Source organism: Taurulus bubalis (genome assembly GCF_910589615.1).
Source record: "Taurulus bubalis genome assembly, chromosome: 9".
Lineage (NCBI taxonomy): Eukaryota > Metazoa > Chordata > Actinopteri > Perciformes > Cottidae > Taurulus > Taurulus bubalis.
Window position 1 is genome coordinate 14,471,477 of NC_136597.1, and position 20,758 is coordinate 14,492,234.

At 40.0% G+C, this 20,758-nt stretch overlaps 3 protein-coding genes across 3 annotated transcripts; 2 read left to right on the top strand and 1 right to left on the bottom strand.

The window, feature by feature from the left end:
• Positions 1-529: 529 nt before the first annotated feature.
• On the top strand, positions 530-2,381 carry gtf3c6 (general transcription factor IIIC, polypeptide 6, alpha; the record flags this gene model as incomplete). The annotated part of the gene is made up of 6 exons (XM_079224280.1): positions 530-553; positions 752-832; positions 962-1,025; positions 1,430-1,474; positions 1,565-1,672; positions 1,894-2,381. 6 exons carry the CDS (start codon positions 530-532, stop codon positions 2,022-2,024), a joined length of 453 nt encoding a protein of 150 aa, XP_079080406.1. The 3' UTR covers positions 2,025-2,381.
• A 609-nt stretch (positions 2,382-2,990) lies between these two features.
• Positions 2,991-7,510, top strand: calub (calumenin b). Its single transcript, XM_079223476.1, has 7 exons — positions 2,991-3,011; positions 4,036-4,278; positions 4,463-4,656; positions 4,794-4,960; positions 5,065-5,125; positions 5,302-5,501; positions 6,177-7,510. The coding sequence occupies exons 2-7, from the start codon at positions 4,058-4,060 to the stop codon at positions 6,279-6,281; spliced, it is 948 nt and encodes a 315-aa protein (XP_079079602.1). The 5' UTR covers positions 2,991-3,011; positions 4,036-4,057; the 3' UTR covers positions 6,282-7,510.
• A 5,084-nt stretch (positions 7,511-12,594) lies between these two features.
• On the bottom strand, positions 12,595-19,941 carry LOC306741059 (uncharacterized protein; the record flags this gene model as incomplete). Its single annotated transcript, XM_079223312.1, has 15 exons — positions 12,595-13,623; positions 13,917-13,937; positions 14,028-14,218; positions 14,831-14,909; positions 15,592-15,723; positions 15,846-16,046; positions 16,148-16,254; positions 16,335-16,425; positions 16,612-16,782; positions 16,981-17,091; positions 17,189-17,275; positions 17,376-17,468; positions 17,882-17,938; positions 19,541-19,755; positions 19,851-19,941. 15 exons carry the CDS (start codon positions 19,939-19,941, stop codon positions 12,595-12,597), a joined length of 2,676 nt encoding a protein of 891 aa, XP_079079438.1.
• Between the last annotated feature and the right edge of the window lie 817 nt (positions 19,942-20,758).

Consider the following 20,758-nt stretch of genomic DNA (forward strand, 5'->3'; position numbering starts at 1 on the left):
GATCAATAAAGTGTATCGTCTAATTTCATCTCATCTCATCACCTTCGCTCTGGCCTCCTGCAGGAGAACATTAATAACATTAATGTTAGATGTGGATGAGTCTGCCTACAGGTAGCCAATATTTAGATCCAATCATACTCAACCATAAGTAGAATGAACAGACAGAGCGATAAACAGACAGATAGACAGACAGACAGACATACAGACAGACTGGTTGGATAGATGAATGGGTGGGTTGGAGCTATATTTAATTGTTATTCGCTATATTTCCAGTTCACATTCAATGGCTTTGCCACAAGACACTCCACAAAAATAACTGAGCAACAGCGCCCCTCGTTGTTCAGGGCTTGAAACTGCAAATATGCCATGTAGAAGAAGAAAAAAGGAAACGGGCACCTCGGCCACCGTACATTCGCGGAAGTTGTCATATATTCTTACGTGAAGAAAGGAATAGGAGATTTCTGTACATACAACTTAAAAGAGTATTTACTTTTATTGCTTCCATTCCTTTTAGTCCAGGATTTTCAAAATGGAAGATGAATGGGAAGAGGAGGTACCAAAATACCATCAGTGTACTAGAGTTTACTCTTTTGCCATACCCAGATTAGCTTCATCTGGCGAGTGCGTTAGTTCATTTACTGCGGGTCCTGATCCGTCTTTATGTCATTGTTTCTTTTCTGTGCTTGTTTGGCTGTTGCAAAACCACAATATCTCTTTATATGGGATCCCTCTTGTCTTCTCGCTTATTTAGGAGCAGATTGTTGTGGTGGAGCTCTCTGGTATAATAAACAATGACTTCCTGTCCAAGTGTCGGGGCACATGCAAGATACTGGCGAGTATAAGATAGTAATGCTTGTTTTGTCATGTAAGAGAAAAGGCCTGGCCACCGTGCATGCCATCATTATTAGTGAAAGCCTCTCACTGCAGCAGTCACTAAATAAGTTGTGTACATGTGTTGCAGGATATCGACAGTGAGAAGCCCATGATGCAGGTGGGACATTATGTGTTTGCAGGGGAATATGAAGGTAAGGAGTAACCTCTAAATATCCACAGAAAAAACATGTATATACCACTTGTGTAGCTTGACTGACTTGTGCCTGCTGTTAAAATATATTGCACTCTCCTCCTTTCCTTCTGCTTAAAGCAAGTTGTCATGATGGTCCTTTGACTTTTGTGGTTTAAGTAATGGTGAATGGCCCAAACTTCACCCTCAAAAGTCTGATAATCAAGGAGTAAAGAGCAATACCTTCAATAGAAGGCATGAATATAGCATATAATATACGATATCCATACCTTAATAAGCAGGATTAGTCCTAGTCGTGCTGACTATTTTTCTTGCATGAAGGAGCTTCCATGAACTCTTACAATACATTTTAACATAAAAGAAGAAATGTTCAACTTTACACTTGCTATCCTTCACCCTTCAAAGATGCTTTGGGAACTTGTGTGCTGTTTGAGGAGAAACCACAGAAAGGTAAGGTGTTCTATATATTCCTCTGTTTATTGTTGGGTTTCAGCTTCTTCTTTTTCTTGCCTTATTGTCCATTTTGATATATGTCTGCAGGAAAAGCAGACAGTGGTCCAGAGCTCAAGTACATGTGCCACACCGTGAAAAAACTGATGATGCAACGAATCTTCCTCGTTGAGAAGAAAGAGGGTGAAACCAGCACAGGTCAGCCAGAACCGCAATACTCCTCATGGTGCAAAATCTGTTGTGATAATTTAGTTATTATATAGTTATTATAACTTGTGTTTCGTGACACATTTCATACAATGTTGCTTTTCAAGAAAGCTTGGCCTAACTATTTTTTGATATTATGCAGCTTTACAAAGAATTCTGCTTTGCACAACATTGTTAAAAGCTTAAATATATGGCTTCATGTGTTGTCCCAGCAGGAAATGGTGATAGTGGTGAACAGATCGACCCAACATGTCAGTCTAATCAAGAAGGAAATGCCAACCAACAGGGAGTGACAGCAGTTGATATGGACAACACAGATTTGGAAGACTCAGCAGTGGGCTGAGATATAGAGGCTTTGCTATATTGTGACCTCTCTATACTAGTGTAGAGACCCCAGGCTGTGAAGGGTTCCATGTCCAAAACCGAAAATTCAAAGACAGTTGGATTCATTAAAAAATACAATTGTTAGTATTTGTGTAAGTCTTCTGTCACAATCCTTTTACAGAAACATGCAATGCCTCAAAATAAGTGAATTTGATATTTGATGCACAACATAAATATAGTTAAATGACACCTACAGGTAAAACAGGCATTCACAAACCACTCCGTGTATATATATATATATATATATATATATATATATATATATATATATATATATATTCCTTTATTTCTACATGGGGGTCTTGTGAAATGCATACTCAGACAAATCTCAGTTTAGCAGGAGGAAGTTCTGTCATTGTGATTGCAAGTTATAGGAGAGAGTTTGTCATTTATACATTAAAAGAAGTGAGAAGAATACTTAATACCTATTTTTCTGAATTGTGATAAATATGTAATTTCTGCACTACTGTTGCTGTTACTATTTGCAGTGTTAAAGCCAACAGAAATAAAAGCTTTGTATTTTGTGAGTCTGGGTGTTATTGTGTTGCTGATGTTTTGTTTTTGTGGAATTTCTGCCACCGAAGATTTGTGTGGATTTGGCATAATTAAATACATAACATTTCTACAGTGTTTGCCTTTGGTTCATTTGTATAACATGCATAGAAGTGCTGGTTTTGGGCTGCTATTGTGGAGTTGACCAACCCCACACACAGTTTTGTTTTATGAATGAACCAAGTTTTGTTGACTTTGAGGACGTGGCGGTTCTCGGCCAATCCAATCACCGATGCACCCTTGAAGTGGACCAATGAACGAGCGACATCGCACTTGCCTCCTCTTCGCCTGATTGGTCGGTTGCGTCGTTTGCTGTTTTGGCACAGGAAGTGCATGGGTGTGTTTCCGAGGGGCGGGTCTTAAATTGCATCGACGAACTTCCCTGAAGACACCGGTGAGTTCTCTTGATAAATTGTGATTTAAAAATACAAAAAGTAATTCAAATGTGTCTCCCATGTAGCTGGTGTTTAGAAAGACGCAATAGAGACAATTACCTCGTTGCTTATTTGGACGCATTGGACGAGTGAAGCTGCATGTTAGCTGGAAAAAATAACGGTACGCTAGGTTAGCCAGTCTAACGTTGACGTTAGTCCTCTGATTTTTGATGGTAATGGCTACTAATTGGAAGTAATGGTTACAAACTGTAGCTGCTGACTCGTAATTCACAAAGGATGAGACGATTGGAGGTGTCGAGACTACTGATATTGTGCCATGTCACACGAAAGGAGTCGAGTTGGCGGTGAACTTCTTTTAGTTAGAAGACAGTTATATAGTCAAAGACTACATCCCCCCCCCCCCTCCGAATACTGCATTAGAATTCCTGCTATTATTAAAAACGAATGTTATAGTCTCTTTATACAAAGTTGCGTTGCAAGCAAGTGATTTGAATATTTCCCCGTGAATGAGCTCCTCTGTAAAAGCTTAAACATGCCTAACCAGAACAAAACTTTAATAAAAGTAAGATTTCCTTTCATTAACTCTACATGTGGCATTAGTTTTAGCTATGCTAGATGCACCTAATGATTAATTCAACAAGCTATGCTGAGATGTCAGGTAAATATTCATAAATCTGTGCGTATGAATGATAATGTTATTTTGAGAATTGTTAAGTCGTGATAATACAATATATGAGACATTATTTCCTACAACATAACAGAAGTTTGGCAACAAAGGGATTGCATCAGCTTGAGCAGATTAGTCCTGCAGTTCACCTCATAGTCTGAGTATGTGCTTGCTCAGAGTCATCCACGTCTAAACTGGGGCAGAGTTGAGTAGCCCTAAGTTAAAAACTTCTGTCAGTACTTACATAAAAGTGCATAACAAACTAAGATAGGCATGCATTAAAAAAGCGTTGAGCAAAATGCACTGTTTGAGCAGTAATCATAGATTTTATTGTTTTCTTTCTACCCCTCGTCCAGACAGCGTCTGCACATACGCAGGATGGAGCTGCGACCCCTTGTTATGTGCTTTGCTCTCTGTGTGGTTTACGCCACCAGTAAACCCACAGAGAAGAAGGAACGTGTTCACCACGATGAACCACTCAGCAACAGAGATCACGACGATATGGAGAACTTTGACTATGACCATGAAGCCTTTCTGGGACAAGAGGAGGCCAAGACCTTTGACCAGCTCACACCAGAGGAGAGCAAGGAGAGGCTCGGGTAAGAATTCCTGTCTGGGAGATTGTGCAAATCTGTTCTTGAAACACTGGGACGATATAAAGTCACTGTGGTAATGTCCTAGTTTCTCCTCAAGGAGCAGTAAAGTTCATCTGAGGTGACACATCACCATATGGTATGAGGGAACAAGCTGATTGTTTGCCAAATGTCTTTCATTTTCCTACAGCATGTTAGTCGACCGTATAGATGACGATAAGGATGGCTATGTGACAGTCGAGGAAATGAAGAAGTGGATCAAGCATGCCCAGAAAAGGTGGATCTACGATGATGTGGATCGGCAGTGGAAGAGTCATGACCTAAATGGGGACGAAGCGGTGTCCTGGGAGGAGTACAAGAATGCCACATATGGATACATTCTTGGTACAGCTGCAGACAATTATCTTTTTATACAATTGATGTGTCTCTGAAGTATTACCTGTGTACTGCATGGACACGGACATAAATTGACTTTGTCACACATGCACACACTAAACAAAGTTGTGACCACTGACTTGCAGATGATCCCGAACCCGAAGATGGCTTCAGCTACAGGCAGATGATGGATCGTGATGAGAGGAGATTCAAAATGGCTGACCAAGACAAAGATATGAAAGCCAACAAGGAGGAGTTTACAGCCTTCCTTCACCCTGAGGAGTACGACCACATGAAAGACATTGTAGTGCTGGTGAGTGACAAATGCGCACAGGTGTTAAATGATCACCACTGTTAGATGATCAACACTGTTTTACTTCCCTTCTCACTGCTCTGTGGTCTCTTTTCTTCCTTTAGGAAACTATGGAAGACATTGATAAGAATGCAGATGGTTTAATAGATTTAGATGAGTACATCGGTGAGTTCATTGTCATATCTGCACCATAAATTTATACCACACAATTTTGGGTTGTAATTGATGAAACCTGAAGACAGATGGAAAATACAAAGTTGAAGTATTGGTAAATATTAGAGGAAACAGTTTAAATAACCCTTATGAAATGAGCATGGCAACACCCTCCTTCTGTGTTGTAGGTGACATGTACAACCAGGAGGGAGATTCCACAGAACCTGAGTGGGTGAAGACCGAGAGGGAACAGTTTACTGAGTTCAGAGACAAAAACAAAGACGGAAAGATGGACAAGGAGGAGACCAGAGACTGGATCCTGCCCAGTGACTACGACCATGCTGACGCCGAGGCCAAGCATCTGGTCTATGAGTCGGATGAGGACAAAGTATGTACTGTAGAATTTGTAAAGGATTTCATCAGAAATGCATTGTTTTGAATATTGGGGGCAAGTGGGTCTGCATGTGAATGACTGTGAATGTGTGCTTATACAGTATGCAAAAATTAGTCTGACTGCAGGGCTACAAAATACTGGGAACATTTGTGATGTTTGGCAGATTTTTTTTGAAATAATGACTTTGTTTTTTGCAAGTCACTTAGAATATTTGTTACCAGCCTGCTGTTGCTTCACAGTAAAAGCCTTCCAGTGACGCTTCATGTCTTTTTGTCCCAGGCGTGTAATGTAAACAAAGTGTTGTTAGCCAACAGTGACTTTAATCACTCTAGTTTTGTCTATTTCTTTTTTTTCTTTGTCAGTTTAAAATATTATAGCACAGGTGGATCTAACTTAATTACAGCTGTAACAAAGCATGATAAATGCAAGACGTCTAGGCTTTCCTCTCAGACCTGCCTGTATTGTGGCACTTTTTTATTGTGTAATTCAGATGAGAAAATATATCTTATTTATTGTCCGCACCCAGTTATGCACGTTCAAATCATCCAAGACATACCGAATAATAGCAACATGAAGCACCTTCATATCCTTGCAACAGTTTTTAAAATAATCATCTTTGCACTGACACAAATACAAGTCTTACCATGTGTGTTCTTCTCCCTCCATCAGGATGGCCGCCTGACCAAGGCAGAAATCGTGGATAAGTACGACCTGTTCGTGGGCAGTCAGGCCACCGATTTCGGAGAAGCTCTGACTCGACACGACGAGTTCTAACATCCACCTTCCTCCAAAGACTCCTTGTGTAGTTCATCTTGTGTACCACCTTACTCCTCCAACAGTGGATGGACTATCTCAAACAAGATGAGCTCACTTAATTCAACGCCACGAACAATAATTTATTTGATTTGTTGAATGTGTCCCATTGTGTACACACTAACATCACACACTGAGAGTTTGTCCTCATGCTCAGTTGTGTGTAAGATTGGGATATGTCGTCAGCCTGTACTCTGCTTCCACACACTAATCTTCCCTTTCCACGATCAGAGGATCAAAGGACAAACAGTGTTAGGTGATAATTTGTTTTTGTTTTTTATCTGAAAGAAAGGTTTTATGAAATAGCCATGTTTTTGTTATGAAACCCTATTAGAACAACTTTAAGTTTGCAGTATACAGTTCAGTTTATCGCACCATTTCTTTTTGCAATTCACTAGACTGTGAAGAGTAAATCTGCTTTCTTGCCAGCAGTCTTATCATATTATCGGGCCCAAACTGAAAACACCAGTTGTTGATTCATTGTACCTCGTTTTTGTGTCATTTATCATAATGCGATAATTTTGGAGTATAGGGTGTTTGGAACGAGGAGTAAATCTAAAATTCCAGTGGCGAAGACTATTTGGATCAGTGCAATACAGTATCATCAGTGGGACCTCACTGTATATGCTATACTTGTCCCTAAAGCATCCATATTGGCACAAGCTGATTGTCCTCCATAAGGGCGGGTTGTGTGTTAGCTGAAGGAATCAAGAATTTAGGATTTAGAGATTGATGGATTCTTTGTCCACGAAGCTGCCTCATTTCATTTTTTTCTCATCACCTCAATACTGTGTGTGCGTGGGAACCTGTGTGTACATATATTACTTGTATTCTTGCTTACTGACCTACCCTTTTTGTATGTTTTAAGTTTTGTTGTATTCAGCTAAGTTGTGTGCCAAGCTAAAAACTTTGTCCGGATTTGTAAGCAGTTTAAAAAAAAAACACACACCTTCAAACACTTTCCCCTCCTAAATATGTTTGTTATGCTTGTATAATCCCTACCACCATTTATAACCACTGTTGAGATTTTTTATGGTATACTATAATGTATATGATAATGTTTTTTTACAGGCTCACTGCAGCTACCACCCTTTCACTTGTGACTTTACTGTAAATAAGTTGTCGGTCTGCAAACTGGGCACTCTAACAATCAGGTCCAGTTTTTGTGATTGAGAAGAATGTTCTCAATAAAAACAAAATAAATTACAACATTTCGTCTGCCATTCTTTTGACTTGAAGTACTAGTTGGCAAGTGTTTTTCACATGGCAGCTGCTATTCCAAGTGATCGGGTGTTAATCACTCTGGCCAAGCTATTGTGCTCAGGAAGAAAAACGTACTGACACAGGTTTTTCTGTTGTCAATTAAAAAAGAACATCCTCCTTATTTATAATGACTACTTTGAAAATGATCTCATGTGGCAGTTGAAAATAGTCTGTGTTGCATTATAATTGCTTTTTCCCAGCTTTCTTCCTTTTTAGGAAATGCTGTTTCCTGCTTCCCTTCAGGCTGTTGACCTACTGATCTCTGGGTTGTTGTTTCAGACCTTTTTCCTCTCGCCCTTTGCTAACATTGTCTAGGTCTGTCACTGTTCTCATGTACGTATCAAGCAACTGAAGCTTGGAGGAGATTCTTCTCACCCATTTACAAGTCTGCATATATGTTTCATTATTTGAACTACTCAAATAAGATTTGATGAACACAAATGCTTTTTCAGCTGCTCTAACTTCTTTAATTGGCCATTGGGAGCTTCAATTAAACCGTTAACTTATCCTTATTCACCACCAAACCTGATCTGCAAGTTTAGATTTTTAATAATTTAATCACAAGCCTTTCCATCTGTTTCAATTACCAAATACTGTTCGTCAATACTCTTAGCCTCTAAGGTTTTACGGAAACATTTCTAAATGTTTATTTTGTATATACATGTAGTGTTAATCTGCAGGAGATTCATGGTGATGTTAGACTGTCTTGGCAGATCTTATGAGATGTCCATGCTGTCACATGCTGCATATACTGAATACTGCTGTCTCTTTTCATCGTCTACTTATTCTATCACACGCTTCTGTTAACATTTCAGTTTGTCCAGTACTTTGATTTATGACTAAATACTTGCTAAATCTGGCCTCACTTGTTTTTAGTGCTAATTATCAATATTATGTGAGCATGCTAGTTCTGTATGTACTAAAACTGAGGTTTGGCAGGCCAGTCGCAGTGTCCATAGGGGACTTTATTAAAATGAAAATCCACAATAGTGTTATAATTTTCCTCATATGTATGTTTTATTTGAGTAATAATTACATTCAAATTAAATAATTTAATTTTCATATAACCGTATGGGTATGGGTTATATAATACAATGAAAATGCAATATAAACAATGTTACTTGACATTTTCCCAAAACAATTTGGAAATGAAAATTAAAAAGCATTTGACATTTCATTTTCAAAGACTTTACCTGCTGTACAGATGACATTATTTAAATCTTTATAGAGAGGCAAAGTCTCTCCCCTTTTCCGGTTCACCTCAATTTCCTTATTCACGTTTTTTTATCCAGTTTGGATTGCGCCAATCTAGGTCAATTTATACCCCTCAGGCCAGATTATACACCCATGATATCAGTAGTGTTGAGTAATATACACAAGAATTACTGAATTTTTCAACATTTTATTTGGGGTTGAGCTTTGTCAGGTAAGTTAAGTGAGAAAGCTAACTGACTTACATTTTAAAACTCTAAAACATTGACTTGTATTACTTCAACCAGAAAAACAGAACAAATATTAGACTTCCACAAAGATCAAAGATTACTACGTCCTGAAACTTCAACTTCTAAGACTAGCAAGTCCTTGCTACAGTATAAATGTCCAAAGTTAAACACTGATAACAACACTAAAACATCCACAAAGATCAAAGATTACTACCACACTTAAAAGGAAGCTACTGTTACTGGTAGCGTTGCGCAGAGCAATACACAAGTTGGGATATATTTCTCTGAGCTGCTTTGCATGTATGAAAGAGTTGTCATGCTCTTTGATGGCCAGTAAGGTACATTTTCTAACTCCTGGGCCAGCTTATTTAGTTATTAAGCATTTTGGTGTATTTGGACAGCCTGCAATTTTGTTCATTCCAAGATAGCTGTTGATTAGTTGAATCAGATCTGATTAAACTGTCTAGCTCGCCACACCAATACTAACGTTGTTATTATTAGTCAAATTTCAACTTCATGACACAACGAAAATGACCCAAAAAAATTGTCTGATGACAGTTTTGACTGAATGGCAATAACAAACGTCACACCACACTTCACTGGCTAGCTAACGTTAGCTAACTATCAAGATTACCTGACATTAGATTCAAGATATTTGTATTGTCATATGCACATATTACAGACAGATACTCTGTACAATGAAAAGCTTATTTTCCTGGGTCCTCCCAACACACAGAATTAGAATAAACTTACGGTACAAAATAAATCAATAAACTTAAGGTAAAAAATAAATATAGATAAAGCACAAAATATGATTCAGTATTTCACAATCAGTGTATAAAGTGCACTATGCATTAATACAAATATACACCCTGGGGTATACTCTGGCATGGAGGGGTATAGTATGGCCTAGGCTATTTTACACCCCCGGGTATACTCTGGCCTGGGCCAAAGTATACCCAGGTATACTCTGGGCGGGGGTTCATTTGGCCTGTTACACCGGGATGTATTCACACGAGCAACAGGTCGAGCTCGTTCTTTCACATCCCGGCTGATAAAAAGTCCAGGTGTTGCTGGATGAGATACATTGACCAGATCATTTTACATTTGTGTCTGGAGCTTTGCTAACTTACCCTGCTAGGTTGGTGGTGTTTATTGTGCGACACGAGATGCAGTTCACTGAGAGCTTTCACACGAAACTATACGGTACTACAAACCTAGTGTGACTTTATTGGAAAATACAACTTTGCAAACTTTTGGCTGTGTAGTCTTTTTAATTATGCATTTTCACAGTCTCAAACCTCAAAAGTTTTACGTCAAACTGCAACTTTCTCGATGTGCAAAGCTATCTTTTAAATTAACAAACATCATAATACATGCCACATGCATTTTCCAATAGGTCCCGGAGGGGACATGGGAAAGGGAGGGACTTTGCCTCTATATTCTAATTTCAAAATGAAAAAGCATTTGTCTAACAATTTTAAATTAAAAACTGCAGTTGAAATTTCATTTTCAAAAACCTAACCTGCTGTACAAAGGACAATATTTAAAAACAATAAGCCAAAAAAACGCTAGGAAAGTAACGTGTAACGTTAACTTAGAGTTAGCCTCTCAGAGGCAGCTATATATCAGTGCTGAGTAAAGTCTGAACGACGTTAACAGTGTAGCCTACTGTGATGGAAATAGTCTGTCAAAGACCATATTAATACACTCTATTAGTATTGCGCTGCACATATAAACACGTTCCATCAAGCGATTGTCACACACTGCATACACAACATTTATTGAGTTATTTTATTACTTCATCAGCATTTTGTATTGGCTTCAACACAGTTGCTGCTTCAGTGTTGTAAATGACTAGGACAATGTAAATATATTGTCATGTGTTTTCTTTTATGACCTCACAGGACATCCAGTCCATCAAGGTTTGGCCTGGTGTTGATGAAACAATCCATGACATTGACATCCCAGATTACACAGAGCCACCAGCGGTTGAGGCTCCAGACATTGTAGCACTGAGCTTCCCAACACCACTCCGGCTGGAATGTGAGGAAATGTGCCATCATCCTGTATGAAGGAAGTCTGCGGCTGCTGAAACCATGACCCAACTCCTGAAGGAGCTGAAGATGTGACGAATGTCTGTGCACAGATTGCACCACTCATGGGTAAACACATTATCATTTTCTTGGTAGTCGTTCTAGCTGAGAAACCAGACTTATATAAAAAAAAATGTCAGTGTTTAATTTTTTTTTAAACATTCTCAGGAACTGTGGCTTTGACTCTGACATGTGGTGAACAAGTACAGCTGGGTGCTCAGACGATGAAGCAATGTCACTACAAGACGCTCAAGCAGCTCTCATGAAGGTCAATGGGTCACGAGGCTCGCGCTGACATTGTCATGTACAGACTGTGGTTGACGACTGTACACAAGTACCTGACCTTCCGGTGAGTAAGATAGAAAAGCTTTGTGTTTAAAAAATGTCCCCATCACATAGCTCAGATAGATTGCAACTCAAACTCTTAACTTGTCCCCTTTCCTTCACCAGAATACATTAAGTCATTCAAGGGGAAACAGATGGATTTTCTGTTTACAAAATGTTATTTTCTCCTCAGCATTTCCACATTTTGTATTCAATATGCCTTAATAGCATGATTAAGTTAGAATATTTCAAGTGTATGTTATTGCAGAACACGAGACCCTGGCTGTATGGGTTGTAGCTGCTAAGGTACTGTGCGCATCACAAGTCACATTACGGTGGTTAGCTGCAAGTGAAACCATACCTCGTCTTTTTTTTCTACATCTGGGCACAAAAAGGATCGACTGCAGGTATCGTTTGACTAGTTCCGATACTACCTGGCAATGGGCTATTCAGGTTGATATAGCTGTCTCAACCATCATTTAGCTTGTAGATGACGTGTGGTAATGTGAAATTGTGTGCTGTCTTGTCACAGCGGGTATAATATGCATGGTCTAAAGTTCCTTAATGCTAACAAGCCAAGCTTGAGCAGTTTCCTGTTATAGTGTGTCTTCGTGTGCAACATTGGTGTAACATATTGGAGAAGTAGATTCAGCCTAATATTCATCTATTTGTGTGCTTTAGAGTTTACACTGAATTACAACTGTACATTTTGCAGCAACACATAAACTGAATTAATAACTAGTAGCTAGCATTACAGAAAATCCAAAGGCTTTGTTATGTACTAGTTATACGGAAAATATTCGTCATATTGCCTATTTGTATTGCAGTTCACATGGTGCTTTGTTAGTTGAAATGATTAGCGAGACTGGTCAGCGGGGTATGACTCACGTCAAACAAGCTGTTCAATTCTCATTATAATATGGTCACAGAACAAAGATTGTGAAATTGAAAACGCAAATTTGGTATTTATTTTTATTTTGTACTCAAATAATACTGACATGTTGAAAATTGAAATACAATTATGGAAGTTTACATTATCATTTTTATGAAGTCCCCTATGGGCTTGCACAGTCAGCCATCTTCACCTTACCCACTTTATTCTCTGTCGTCCACTCCGTCACTCTCGATTCCTGCAATATTATAGTGACATCACTTACTACTAAATGTGATAAAAATGGGATTACAACGAGCCATCACTCTCAGCAGCTCTTCATCGGCTGCATCTAACTCATCATCGTCATCCTCACTGTTCTTGTCGGCGTCTTCCTCTCCCAGAAAAGCATCATCATCGACATCCCCTGCCCCACGGATGTCCTGCGTGTTTCCCGAGTTTGCCGAGGGCCTCCTGTCCTGAGACGGACTGCCGGCGTCTGAAGTCCCACCGGGGTCTTCTGATTGCTCTATCTGGTCCAGTGACGTGGAAGGTTGGTCGACCTCTGTGCTTAGATCCATGGATAAACGCTCTGGTGTTACAGGAGGTGAATCAAGGGGAGATGTATCTATGTGTACAAATTTGGCTTTTAAAGGAGCATGCTCGGGGGTGGGTGGGGGCGTGCCTGTTAGCTTGGGGAGGGGTGAGGACAGTAAAGGTGAATACGGTGGTGTCTTCACACGAGGTTTGCGGAAAGGTTTGTCTATTTCTGCTGAAGCAATACGGGTATAACTCCATGGAATACTGCATTGAGAGGAGGGGCTGGTGACAGGGTCCGCAGGGTCATCGTTGGTGTCTGTTTCTGTAGTTTGTGAATCAGGAAAGGTGAACGGTGGAGTGCCAGTGGCATCAGGGGTTGCAGGGCTAGGACTGGTGTTAGGTAGTGCCTCGGAAGGGTCAAGATATGTATCAGTTGGTGAGTCAGGGTTTTCTTCGGGTGGAGCCATATGTGTGGACCTTTCATCCACAGTAGCTGAGTGAAAGTTGAGTGACCAAGAAGAGCTTTTAGTTGGTGTAGAAACATTATTGTTGAAGATCACAGGGCTGAGCGCAGTTTCATTGGGGATGAAGCTGGTGTCGGGTGCAGCAGCCGTTCTGGGTGGAACAGGACCTCGGCATGAAGGGAGGTCTTGGTGGGTGTAGATGCCAGGATTGTCCTGTAAGCTGAAGGAAGGGTTACAGGTTCCATGTTCTTCATTGTTTTTGGGGACTTCCTCTGTGTGTGGCATGCCGCCACGGTGACTCACCTGCAGAGCAACCACAGTGGAAGAAGTAAACCACTATTGTATTGCAGAGAGAAAGTTAGCAAATTACCCTGATCAGTGATGAAAGCTAAGAGATGTAGTCAAAAGCTTCAGAAACAGCTAATTATTTGGACTTTGGAATTGTTTTGTCAAACTGTATGAACTGTAAATTTACTTTAAATAGGATTCGCTTAATGTGCAGACATTAATTAGATAACTATAACTACTCAGGACTAGTGTACTGTTGAAAGTTATTTCAGGTAAGGAAAAGGATGATAACTTCAGTAGTTACTCACCAGTTGGAACCACCGTAAACTCTGTGGGGGAAAATACAGTCAATATTATTTTTAAAACTCACTGACGAACACATTTGAGTAAATATGAATATAGATTCTAGAGCATCTCACCACATTGGGGTGTTTGCCTTGAGCCACACAGCCTCTTTGCAGTGGGTTCCGCTTTCCCTTGTGCTTTTTCTTCAGCCACATCACCAAAGACAGGATACATCCAAGTACAGTCATGAACACCATGCTCAGAAACAAGGCTTTGCCCAGAGTGCAGCTTGTCGGATTTGCATCTCCCAGTGGACTAAGAGGGACTGAGGTGTGAACAGACAGACATACAGATACATGGTTTCAGTCTGCAGGCTCATCAGCAATCAGTAATGCCAGTATGTAAAGGCCTATAGTATACACACAGGAAATACTTGCCGACAAATATTTTACATCCAACTATTCATAGCCATAAGAGTTTGCACTTTTTAAGGAAAAAGTTTGAACAGGTAGAGGACCAACTACCGGGATCCTATTTGAGTTCCCTTTGGGAAACATTTATGCAGTGTGCTGTATATATCCAGGCCTTAGATATATATACAGCACACTGTGTAAATGTGTGTCCTATATTGAAAGGCCTAGATCATAGGGCTGTTATTGTGTAAGGTAAGAACGGCAGGAGTGGATATGGTATGTGCTGCCTTTGTCAAGGCTGAAGTGAGTAATATAATTGCTGTCTTTGGAGCATCCGTGTTGTTGTTTTACTCATAACAAAAATGCTCTATAACAAAGATGATGCATTACAAGCTTCACCAATCGTTTGATATAGTCTGCACTTCCTGTCTCCTATTGTGTGTGGTCATTACATGTTTCATATTCAATGCCCTGTGTGTGAATCATGCCACCGGTGTGTAAAAGCCTTGAGAGAGTGTCCTTACTTGATTGTCCTTCAGATAACACCTCCACCACGACAGTAGCAAAGGTGGCATCTCCCGACTCCTGGTCTCTGGCCATTACCTACAAAGTATTTAGACTTGTTATCACATCTTCAATAATAACTATGTCTTTACTTGTTATGAGATTTTGAGAAAGACAAAGAGGTTGTGCAACAACTGGCTTAACTGCAAGATGTAAAAGTACGTATAATGTTTCATAAGGTTTGAGTTGTTGAAACTGGAAATGTTCATCAAATATCAATGCAGTCTTGTCTTTGATAAGATTTAGCACATACAGGTTGATTTGCATGTTTTAGCCAATTGACTTACATTGATATACTTTACACTACTGCTGATCATTTTCCAAAGCACATCAAACGTTTTTTAGTTTGTTTCCACGAATCTAGTTCCTCTGGGATGGAAACACTGATGATAGCCTGTTGACATTCTTTGTTATTTGTGTAATTATAGTACATAAACACAATACTTCATAGTTATTTTGTTGTAAATGCCAAAACCTTTGTTTTTGTTTTTTTTTGCCCTTATGCCGCCAGCCTAATGAAGGACGTACTATCTCAATCAGCTTTCAGGCAAGTTAGGAAATGTATCGAAACACTTATTGTATTTCAAGGAAAAAAGGCTGATATTTGTAAGCTAACATAATATAAATGTATGGTTACAATTTGTGGTGGTTTAGAATATGAAAAATCGCTTGTATGTTGTTTTCAATGAAATGATCAAAGTGGGTTTTCTCTGAGGCTCACCTCTAGAATGTATTTCTGATTTGGTTGTATCTGATTGGTCCTGGCGATCAGAAGACCCTCCTGTGTGATTTGGTAGATTTCTGTGTGATTGGATGTAGGACTGAAGGTGAAGTGGATCATGGGATTAAAGCCCTGTTTGTGGATAAAAAAATCAGTGATGGGTGACAACATAAATCAAAATACAGATTTGCTTTGAGCATTTTTGGACAGTGGGTATGTATCGTATGTGTGTGGAATAGTTGTGTAATACCTACATGATTAAAGTCTTGATCTTGTACATATAACATCAGTGCTTTGCTGCCATAAGTATTGACCAGAGAGGCAGCGCTCTTTCCAACAGTTACAAAGCCTTGATATTTAGCCATATTAAACTCAGGATAAAACTGGTTCACTGCCAGAACTCGGACCAACACTGAAGCAACAGCATACTTCCTGGGGTCGTCGTCCTGATATGCCTGGGTGCAAGACACACAGAGAGACAGAAAACAGATCAGTACGATTGGTAAGAGTGGATGTCTTTCAAGCCTCCCGTAAACACTGAGAGGGTGAGTCTCACCATGACCTGTAGATGCAGCTCTGGAGTTGTGAGTCTGTCTCCAACCAGGCGAATCAGTTTCACCTCCCCCGTTTCTCTGTCCATCAGGAAACGCCCATCATCGTGTCCTAGCATGAACACAAACACAGTTACAGACATAAGCACAGCACATTATTAATATGAAATTGAGTTGGTGTGTATATGGTACCTGAGAGAATGGCATAGCTAAGTGGAGAGCTAAGTCCTCTGTCTCCATCCACTGCATGAATGGGACCAGGAGAGAAGTCCAACACAACCCCCTGCAACATGACACACATTTGTTGGTCCTAAACCTTGGTTATTAATATCCAAAACACAACCACGTTTTGCAATGTTAAGTTTAGCAAGGTAAATCCAGTGTATATTATATAAACATCATAAATGGACATTCTTGTATAGCACAGGTTATGTGTGTGTGGTGTCATTGAGGGGGGTTAGCATCTGACCTCTTCCACCTCTGTGACATTGACTGTGTACACAGGGCTGGTGCAGATGCGACTGGTCTCGTCCTGGAAAAGCAGCTGGCAGGGCATGAACTGTGGGTACTGGTCATCTCCATCCAGGATGTTGATGGTGATGTTGGTGCTGGTATTGAAGTGCTCAGCAGTGCTCATTTCCTGAGATAACGACACGTTAAGCTTTCTTTAGTAGGACATAAGTCTGGTCGTGAAAGTTTGAAAGAGAAAGAAATTAAATATAGTTCATCTTCTCTATCATGGAATCAAATCTTGGGTGATAGTAATGTAGAGACAGCTTTAATTTAGATGTATGTGTGGATACATTTATATTAAAACAGTTAAAAATTCTCATCTCACAGAGGCATGGATGGTGACAGTAAGCAGGGTTTTGGTCTCATAGTCTAGAGGCTTGGACAGGATCACCTCTCCACTGTTTGGGAGATCGATCTTGAAGTACTCTGCATCCGGCTGAAGAACACACAAACACACATTAACAACGGTTCTTTTGGTGGTGGTGTTTTGCTTCTTTTTTTTTTTTTTTACGAGTGTGAGGAGTAGAACTTACTGATGCCGGGTCAATGGAGTAAATGATCTTGTCATTATCTGCATCTGTGGCCTGAACAGTAAACACCACAGTGTTCACTGGAGTCAGCTGGAAAACACAGGCAGAGAAACACTTTAGCACTTTAGTCTTGTATGTGTTGTGTATGCATGCACCGATTTGTGTTCTTTTATTTGTGTGAGTGTCTCACCTCACTGATGGTAAGAGAATGGACCATGTCCTCTGGAAACACAGGCGAATTATCATTCTCATTGAGAATCTCCACCATGATCCTGTACACACTCTACTCCAGCAAAAAAAGACACATAGAGGTTTGCTGTGTGTAATTTCCTCAAATCCCCTTAAAGTGGGTCTATGCTTGGCTGAGAGAGCAAACAAGCTGAATAGTAGTCCACTATCCTTTTTTCTTTACGTGTTTCTCTGACCTAACAATACTTAGAGTCGACACTAAGATTTATATTCTTCCTGTATTTGTGGCTTTCTCGTGGTTGCATTTTCTACAAGCACAGAGAAGAGAAACGTTGACTCCTTCTAGCAGTATATCTGCCGTAGAGACAACTGCGTGGATCTTGGCCATAATAAATTTTCACCACAATAATCAACATCAGTTATATTTCAAGTGAATTACAGTGTGTGACTAGAGGTTTGAATGTGGGATGAAGAGTAATAGGCAAGATGAAGGTTGATAAAGTGTACCTGAAGTGCGTCGTCCTCATAACATGATAACTCAGCCATTAGAACAGGACCCTGAGCCTAACGGAGAGACAACAACAGATGTGAGGAAACAAAGAAATTATTTATTCAATAGGGGTGACCCCGAATACTCAACTATTCGACAATTGGCTCTGATTTGACTGTCAATCTCACAGTCGAAAGGTCTCAGTGAGAATAAGTGGTAAATATGGAAAATATGGTCACAAAATAAAGGATAATTTATCATTCATAAATAACAAGATAGCTATTTCAAAATCAAAGAATAGGCCTATATGTATTAATCAAAGCACTCCCATGAGAACGTTTAACTCTCAGAGCGCCAGATATATTTTTGCATTTGTGAGCAATTCTCTAAAATCAGGTGGGGAGGCTTGAAATGTTCACTTCACTTTGGATTGCTACAATTTGGAAAATGGAATTAGGGCCGAATGTTCTATTTTTCAACCAGGAAAAGCAAGCTGGAAATAAAACCTGTCTCTCTGTCTACTGATCTCCACTCTGTGTCAGTGCTACAGACAGAGCTGCAACTACACAATACACACACATGCAAACACCCTACACACAACAAACTGCACCGTCCATTTAAAACATCAGCTAAGCGATAGTAATATTTATCTCGGCAAGTAAAGTTGCCAAGTTGTTGTTTTTACCGTTTTTTTTGGAGATACATAAAGCTTTAACATAACCCACATGATTTGACGATAAGTCTACAAAAGGAAAGACTTGACCAATCAGGAACGACTATGTAAATTCTCAGTCTGGTTCATCCCTAATTCAATATATTAAAATATTTTAACACAAATACTAAATTATGATAACCAAAGGGTAACTTTGTGATGAGGCTACTGCCAAGACATTGACACAGGGAAAACTCTCTAATACTCAATTCCATAAACTAAACCCAGGCTTCAAAGCCTTTTGTATTGGTTGTGTACTTTTGCATGTAGAACAAACATTTATGAAATAATAGCATACACACCTCATATAATCCTTATTTTTAAGAAATGCACATCCCAATATTTTATCACAGCATTTCTAGAGGGAGGAATTGATGTCTCTCAAACAGACTGTGTTTAATATTATGAATGTTATGGACCATCTTGATCATATGCCAAGAATACTTGATGAGGATTAAATGTTTTAACTTTTTAGCTGTATTAAATGGTTTTAAGTCCTGAAATATTTCCTTTTTAAGGATATAGAGACAGAAGTAGATTGACAGATAGAGAGAGAGAGAGAGAGAGAGAGAGAGAGAGAGAGAGAGAAAGAGAGAGAGAGAGAGAGAGAGAGAGATTGCTAATCTGGTTGAGCTCTTAGCATCTGCCATGATGTAAGTCAGCTGGCTGGGAAGAGGATGACGGTAAGAGATTGTGTTTGGTCCAAGGACAAGGCTGTAAGGTTCAATCTCTGATAGTTTGCTGTAAATTTAGATACAAGTTCCTCATTGCAGTCAGACTCCATCCATCCATCCATTATCAGCCGCTTATCCGGGGCCGGCAGTCAGACTCGAAATAGCAAAATAGAATTGCACACATAAAATCTGTAATCTTTATACAAGCATTATATGTGTTGGCTTCCTTATTATAAGAAAGTTCCAACACTCAGATCTAGGTTTCAGAGGGCATATCCCGACTCAGGTACCTCTCGGTCAAGGACCTTGTCAGCTGATGTGTTCAGCCGGATGCTTCTTTCATCCAAGAAGAACCAATCAGCATCTTTTCCATCCAGGCTCCAGTGAACCCCCTCCATTGTGGTTTCAGCCACGAGTTCAGCAACAACTTCTCCCGAATGGCTGTTTTCTCTGATCGTTGTGAATACATCCTGACCATCCAAACATCCACCCCACCCCGACATTCCTGTGTCAATGCAAGCACATATGCAGAGTGTAAGAAACCCATTCATTCTGGTGAAGAACCAAACTCCTATACGAACAGATGTGACGTGGCAGTACCCGTGGCTGTGTGCAGACACAGGTGGACCAGCAGTGAGCAGACTAGAGCCTTGGCCTGAAATAAACTCCATTCCAGTTCAATGAAGGCCATCATTGGGCTCAGTAAGGCCTCAGGGACCAGTTCCTCCTGAGGGAAGAGGGAAAAATAACAACCACGATTAGTTAAACACGGTCATCCTTTCCCCTTCTATGGTAAGAATGAGGGGGCTGGACCTATAGCTTTATTCTGTGTCGTGTTGACAACACATCCTAAGAAGCATCATTAGCTTGAGACCTTCTCTTAATGTACAAACAAAAGCACACACACTTGCTCTGTGTAATTTCCTCAAATCCCCTTAAAGTGGGTTTAAGCTTGCCTGAGAGAGCAAACCAGCTGAATAGTGGCCCACTATTCTCCTTCTCTACATGTTTCTCCGACCTAACAACACTTTAGAGTCGAGACTCAGATTTATATTCTTCCGGCATTTGTGGATTTCTGGGGTTGCATTTTCTACAAGCATAGAGAAGAGTAATGTTGAGCCTTGTCTATACGGCAGCATATCTGCCATACAGACAACTGCTTGGAAACTTGGCCATATTTCTTCACCACAATATTCAACTTCTAGAATAAGGGAATTAAGGTGTGTGACTAAATGTCTGTTATACTCTTGTGAGTGACTGGCTGCACTGTTGTGTTTGTGTCAGTGTTTGAATGGGGGTGGGAGGGGTGAGTGGGCTTTTCAGGATCAGGGTTGACATCCTATTGAAACAACTCTGCTTCAAATGGGTAGTAAATGAACACTCAACTGAGGTGTCATGGATATGAACACAGATTGCCTATGCTGTTCAGTGGACTGACCTGTTGTTGTCAAATCCTCTGCAGCGTCTCTGTCAGTCTCCATATCCTCTTGACTTGTGATGGAAGCAAC

Bases quoted from the DNA above. Each gene is read 5' to 3' on its own strand.
- calub (XM_079223476.1), top strand. From the start codon at position 4,058: ATGGAGCTGCGACCCCTTGTTATGTGCTTTGCTCTCTGTGTGGTTTAC. The intron at 4,279-4,462 runs GTAAGAATTCCT...ATTTTCCTACAG, and splicing joins GAGAGCAAGGAGAGGCTCGG to CATGTTAGTCGACCGTATAG. The intron at 4,961-5,064 runs GTGAGTGACAAA...TTCTTCCTTTAG, and splicing joins TGAAAGACATTGTAGTGCTG to GAAACTATGGAAGACATTGA.